The following is a 6,138-nucleotide window of genomic DNA, read 5'->3' as shown; positions in this document are numbered from 1 at the left end:
AAGGATATCGAAATGATGTTAATTATTGCTTTGTTTGTTTTCAATTTGAAAACAAGGGGATCTTTTGGCATACACGGCTGGCCCCCTAGACAGGAAGGAAAATGCTGGTCTATTACCTGACTGTCAAAGGGGCAAAAAAGAGACAGGGATCAAGAGGGCTGTGTGGATGTACAGCCAAGAGTCCCCAGGGGAAGACAACAGGGTGGAGGCGACACGCCTCACCTGCCCAGTGAATGTTTAGCTGAAGGGAAGGAACTCCTACTTTGCCCGCCACTGGGCTTCCCCTCAACCAGTTTAATGGATGAAGGGAAGAGAAGAGTAGTGTTGACTGAGGAGACACTTCTGTCCGTCAACACAAGGCCCGAGAGCTCACATGTTGCATATTTCCCTCCCTTGGCTCCTGAGGGGATCATAAGGGCTTCCATGTGAGTGAAGTGCTGTGAACTGAGAGAAGTCTGTGTTCTTTGTGGGGAAGATGTTATCTAAATGGCAAATGTTGAAAACAAGTCTTTGTGGCTAGGTCTGTTTAGGGAATTTTAGAGAAAGAAGGAGAATTGCACCTATCTGGAAACCAAAAACCTAACAGCACAAAGAAAACTATTATGATTTTGAAAAACACTGAAACAATTAGCTTTTATGCTTCTAAGTAAATCCTATTTCTGTTTAAGTAAAAACAGCTGTTTTATTTAGAAGAAAGGATCGTTTTTTACCTCACAGTTACCCCCACGTGCTAACCGTTCTGTCATTGTAGCAAATATAACTAAGCCATCCTCGTCTTTGGGTTAAACTGAGAGGTCTAAGGCAAGAGCTTTTGTAACAGTAAAAATTGTTAAGGAACGCTATGGAAGTCAAGGAGGAAGCATGATAACATGGTATTTCAGAGCACTATAGAGAGGAGCCATTACAGGTGTTTACATACAAGGGATCTTAGAAAGGGGCAAAACATTACATCAATGGTTTCAGGGTGGTTTCATTAAGATCACTAGCTTCCTGGTTGTAGGATAGGGTGGCTATTAACCACAAGGTATAGATGGAACACTCTGTCTGGGGCAGTGATGCTCTGTATCCTGAGTGCTTGGGGGGGGTACAGTGGGAGGGCTTCTGGAGTTCTGGCACCTGGGTTTTGGCCACTGTGTGACACAGAGTGTTGGACTAAACGGGCCATTGGCCTGATCCAACATGGCTTCTCTTAGGTTCTTATGAGGTCAGCCCCTAAATCTCCAGGAATTTCCCAACTTGGGGTGTACGTCCCTAGCTCTGCCTCCTGACAAATCAACTGCAGCAATACCAGATGAAGTCATTTTTCCTGGCAAAGTTAGATTTATAATAAAAGTTGTTTACAGTGTTCCCCCCCCTCCATTTCATCCTCACAACAACCCTGTGAGGTAGGATAGACTGAGTATGTGTGCCTGGCTCAGGGTCAGCCAGCAACTTTCAGTAATAACATGGAGATTCAAACTACTCCATAGTGCTTGTTCCCTGTGGTCTTACTTGATTCTGTCTCTCTTTTCCAGCAGGGGATGAGTGTGAGGCAAAGAATGAGAGGGACACGGGAGGTGCGTCTGCCAAAAGAGAGGAGGATCTGGAGGCAGAAGAGGAACTTGGGAATCGAGAAGAAGCAAAGAAGCAACAGAGAAGGAAAAGGGACTCAAAATGGAAGCAGAGGAAAGAATTGGTTGCCTATAAGGGCAAGAACTTGCATAAGATCCAAAACCAGGACAAGATACAGAAGGGAATGAGGAGAAGTAAGAGTCCTGTAAATGGGAAAGCCAATGATAAGAAAAATCAGAAAATCCAAACAGGTGAGAACCCACCTAAACACATGGAATATGGAAAAAGCTTCAGTCATGACAAAGTCCTTGCTGACCATCAAAGTTTGCACAAAGGGGAGAAGCCATGTAAATGCTTAGAGTGTGCAGAGGGCTTTGGTCAGCATGCACATCAAAGGTTTCACACAGAGGGAAAGCCATATAAATGCTTGGAGTGTGGAAAAAACTTCTCTCAAAGTGGTGACCTCATTAAACATCAAAGGGTTCATACAGGAGAGAAGCCATATGAATGCCTAGAGTGTGGGAAGAGCTTTAGTCAGAGCACAGGCCTTATTCATCACCAGAGGATTCACACAGGTGAGGAGAAGCCATATAAATGCTTGGAGTGTGGGAAGAGCTTCTGTTATAGTGGCGACCTCACAAAACATCAAAGGATTCACACAGGAGAGAGGCCATATAAATGCTTGGAATGTGGGAAGAACTTTAGTCAGCATGCACACCTTATTTCGCATCGAAGGGTTCACACGGGGGAGAAACCGTATAAATGCTTGGAGTGCGGAAAGAGCTTTAGTCACAGCACAGCCCTTACATTACATCTCTGGCTACACAAAGGTGAGAAACCATATCAGTGTTTGGAATGTGGGAAGGGTTTCAATCACAGCACAACCCTTACTCGTCACCAAAGGATTCATACTGGGGAGAAGCCATATAAATGCTTGGAATGTGGAAAGAACTTCTCTGATAGTGGCAACCTTACTAAGCATCAAAGGATTCACACAGGGGAGAAGCCGTATAAATGCTTGGAGTGTGGAAAGAACTTCTCTCACAGTGGTGACCTCGCTACACATCAAAGAATTCACAGAGGGGAGAGGCCATATAAATGCTTAGATTGTGGCAAGAGCTTTTTTGATAAATCAGGCCTTAATAAACATAAGAGGATTCACACAGGAGAGAAGACATATAAATGCTTTGAGTGTGGGAAGAGCTTCAATCAGCAAGCACACCTTACTTCACATCAAAGGATTCACACTGGGGAGCAGCCGTATAAATGCTTGGAGTGTGGAAATAGCTTCAGTCACAGCACAGCCCTTACATTACATTTCTGGCTTCACAAAGGTGAGAAACCATATCAGTGTTTGGAATGTGGGAAGAGTTTCAGTCACAGCACAACTCTTTCTCATCACCAAATGATTCACACAGGGGAGAAGTCATATAAATGCTCAGATTGTAGCAAGGACTTTTTTGATAAATCAAGCCTTAATAAACATAAAAGGATTCACACAAGGGAGAAGTCATATAAATGCTCAGACTGTAGCAAGACCTTTTTTGATAAATCAAGCCTTAATAAACATAAAAGAATTCACACAGGGGAGAAGCCATATAAATGTCTGGAGTGTGGAAAGAGCTTCTCTTCCAGTGGCTACCGCACTACACATCAAAGGATTCACACAGGAGAGAAGCCATATAAATGCTCTGAGTGTGGAAAGAGCTTCAGTCAGCATGCAAACCTCATTAAACATCAAAGGATTCACACAGGGGAGAAGCCATATAAATGCTCTAAGTGTGGAAAGAACTTCTCTCAGAATACCCACCTAACCGTACATCAAAGAATCCACACAAGCGAGTAGTCATAAAAATGCTCAGTGTTGGAAGCACTGCAGTCAGAGCACAACCCTTATTCATCACCAAAGGGTTCACGTTAGGGGGGAAACTTCACAGCGAAGCATTCGCACGGGAGACACCATCTAAATGATGACAATGTAATGAGCTTTTCTCAAAATTTTGATGTTATTGTGCATATGAGGGTCAACACAGAGGAATGAGATAAATGCCTGTTTTCCCCTCAACTAATTAATTCATCAGAAATATTCTACCATTAAAAGAAGGTTTGATTCTTGAAACAGTACTAGACTCTTCAATTAAAGATGTTTTAAAAAACATTTTTAGGGCCCCGGTCACACGGGCTGGATATCATGGGGGGGAGGCGTGGCTAATTGCCCCGGAGGAAACTAATGCGCGGCAGCCCGAGCACACATCCCGGTCGAGGTCCCGTGGTTCGGGGTAAATGCCGATCAGACGGGTATCCAGTGCGGCACAGAAGCCGCACCGCGTGATTGCACTAGCAATCGCTCTTTGTGCGCATGCGTTGTTGGGCGCTGTTGCGCAACCTGCGGAGACGAACAGTGCCGGGCGCCGGATGCCACATAAGTCCACCGGGAACGCGATCAGATGCCCGCCCTTGGCCCGCAGTTTCTGGAAACTAGTACCTCGTAGGTACTATTTTTTAACTCCGCACCTTCGGCGGGGAGCCATGGGTTCGCCACGGGAGCACTGTGCTTCCCAGATGTTGGGGTGAGATCGCGCCCGGAAAATCCGCGGGACTCCCGTGCCTCTCCCGCGGCAACTTTGCCGTGTGACTGGGGCCTAGGTAAGGTAAATCAGTGCTGCTCTGCTGTGGATAGCTCAGGGTGGATCCTGGTTAGCACTTGGTTGGGAGACCACCAAGGGATAACAAGGTACACTACACAAAGGCAGGCAATGGCAAACCAGCATCTCCTGTCTTGAAACCCCTAAGGGGTGCCATAAATTGCTTGGGAATTGTTGGCAAAAAAAAAAAAAAGAATCAGTGCTCCAGATGGTATTATTCACCCATTGCCCCCCTCCACCTTGGCTCAACACTGCTTTCTAGTATTGCTGGTTAGTTTTAAAATCCTAATTTCATATCTTCCAGGTCTTATCCAGCTGGGAGTCAGAATTGCTTAGTTTGGGGTGGGCCATGACTCCCCCATTTGGTTCCTGGCAGGGCTATTTTTGGGCAGGAACATGTTAGGAAAGATCTTTCTTGGCTTAAGAGCCTAGACTACGCTTTCCTAGTGCCATGATGCCCATTGATGCTTTCCTCCACCCCCGCCAAGTGTTCTTAGAAAGGGGGCAGGTCCAGCTGGGGCTTTTGCCCAGCAGGGCTTCTGATTGGCAGTTGGAGATTTGACAGGATGTGCAGATTTTTATAAAACACTGTTTTGACATCAGCGGCTATCACAGCAAAAGGATCTTTGCTGTATATATTGGAAGAAAATATTTTAAGGCCTATTATACTAATGAGTTCCTGCTGGACTTTTTCTACAAAAAAAAGCCCTGGTTCCTGGTAATGCAGTACAAAACAACTCAGATGTTAGGAAAGATCTTTCTTGGCTTAAGAGCCTAGACTACGCTTTCCTAGTGCCATGATGCCCATTGATACTTTCCTCCACACCCGCCAAGTGTTCTTAGAAAGGGGGCAGGTCCAGCTGGGGCTTTTGCCCAGCAGGGCTTCTGATTGGCAGTTGGAGATTTGACAGGATGTGCAGATTTTTAAAAACACTGTTTTGACATCAGCGGCTACCACAGCAAAAGGATCTTTGCTGTATGTATTGAAGGAAATATTTTACAATAATAGGTTCCTTTTAAAAGGCACCCTGAAATATTGAAGAGTTACTATTAGTTATTTCGTGATTTTTATTTATTTAAAACATTTGTTAGCCACCTTTCTACCTTACAGAACTCTAGGTGGCTTACAATGTAAAGAAAACAATTTCAAAAATATATATACATAAAATACCATAATTTAAAATCTCCAATTCAGACTGCCAATAAATACTAAATTAGTCAAATGCAGTCCTAAATACAACTGTCCTGGACTGCCTCCTGAAAATCCAAAGTGAAGGGGCCAGGAGCAGCTCCTTGGGGAGGTTGGGCCATAATTGTGGGGTTACCACCAAAAAGGCCCTCTGTTGTGTGCTCACCAGATGAACTTCTTTGATTGGTGGGTCAGTCAGGAGGACCCCACTCTGTGCTCTTAGTTCCTAGGCAGTAAGATATGGGAGAATATGATTGCTCAGATACCCCAGTCCCAAGCTAAATCTCTTCAGCAGCCATTTTGTTGTTGGCTTCATTTTGTAGTTGTGCCCATCAATGCTCCCTCTAAGCTGTGGAGTCTTGTGAGCAAAAGTTCTACTTTGTGAGCTGCGGGCATTAAAGTTGTGAGCGAGCAATTTGGCCACTGCATAAATCAGTTTGCTCTGGAGCCCTCCTTCCTGAGCTAAGACAAAAATGTGTGAGCCGGAGGCTGAAAAACCGTGAGCAAGCTCACACTAACTCAGCTTAGAGGGAACACTGGCACCCATCACCCTTGTCAGAATTCCACAGGTTTAAAAAGGTCAGGGACCTTGGCCTAGAGTAGACCATCAGTTGCCACAATTGTCCCCAACAGGTTTTGGGGTGCCCTCTGCTGTTTCCTGGCAGTTTCTTGTGTCTTGGGGTTGAAACTGAAAGGACCTGAATACAGCCAGAGTGGTGCGGTAGTTAGAATGCCCAAGTAGGACCTGGAAGG

General features: G+C 45.1%; 1 protein-coding gene across 1 annotated transcript; it reads left to right on the top strand.

Moving 5' to 3' along the window:
• The first annotated feature begins 1,735 nt into the window (after nucleotides 1-1,735).
• Nucleotides 1,736-3,471, top strand: LOC107117022 (zinc finger protein 665-like). Its single transcript, XM_015419053.1, has 2 exons — nucleotides 1,736-2,126; nucleotides 2,382-3,471. Exons 1-2 carry the CDS (start codon nucleotides 1,736-1,738, stop codon nucleotides 3,395-3,397), a joined length of 1,407 nt encoding a protein of 468 aa, XP_015274539.1. The 3' UTR covers nucleotides 3,398-3,471.
• The last annotated feature ends 2,667 nt before the right edge of the window (nucleotides 3,472-6,138 follow it).

The sequence above is a fragment of the Gekko japonicus genome, unplaced genomic scaffold (assembly GCF_001447785.1).
Source record: "Gekko japonicus isolate JY-2015 unplaced genomic scaffold, Gekko_japonicus_V1.1 scaffold5718, whole genome shotgun sequence".
In the NCBI taxonomy this organism is placed as follows: Eukaryota; Metazoa; Chordata; class Lepidosauria; order Squamata; family Gekkonidae; genus Gekko; species Gekko japonicus.
The sequence above is the reverse complement of the archived record's forward strand: the minus strand, read 5'-3'. Positions and strand labels throughout refer to the sequence as shown.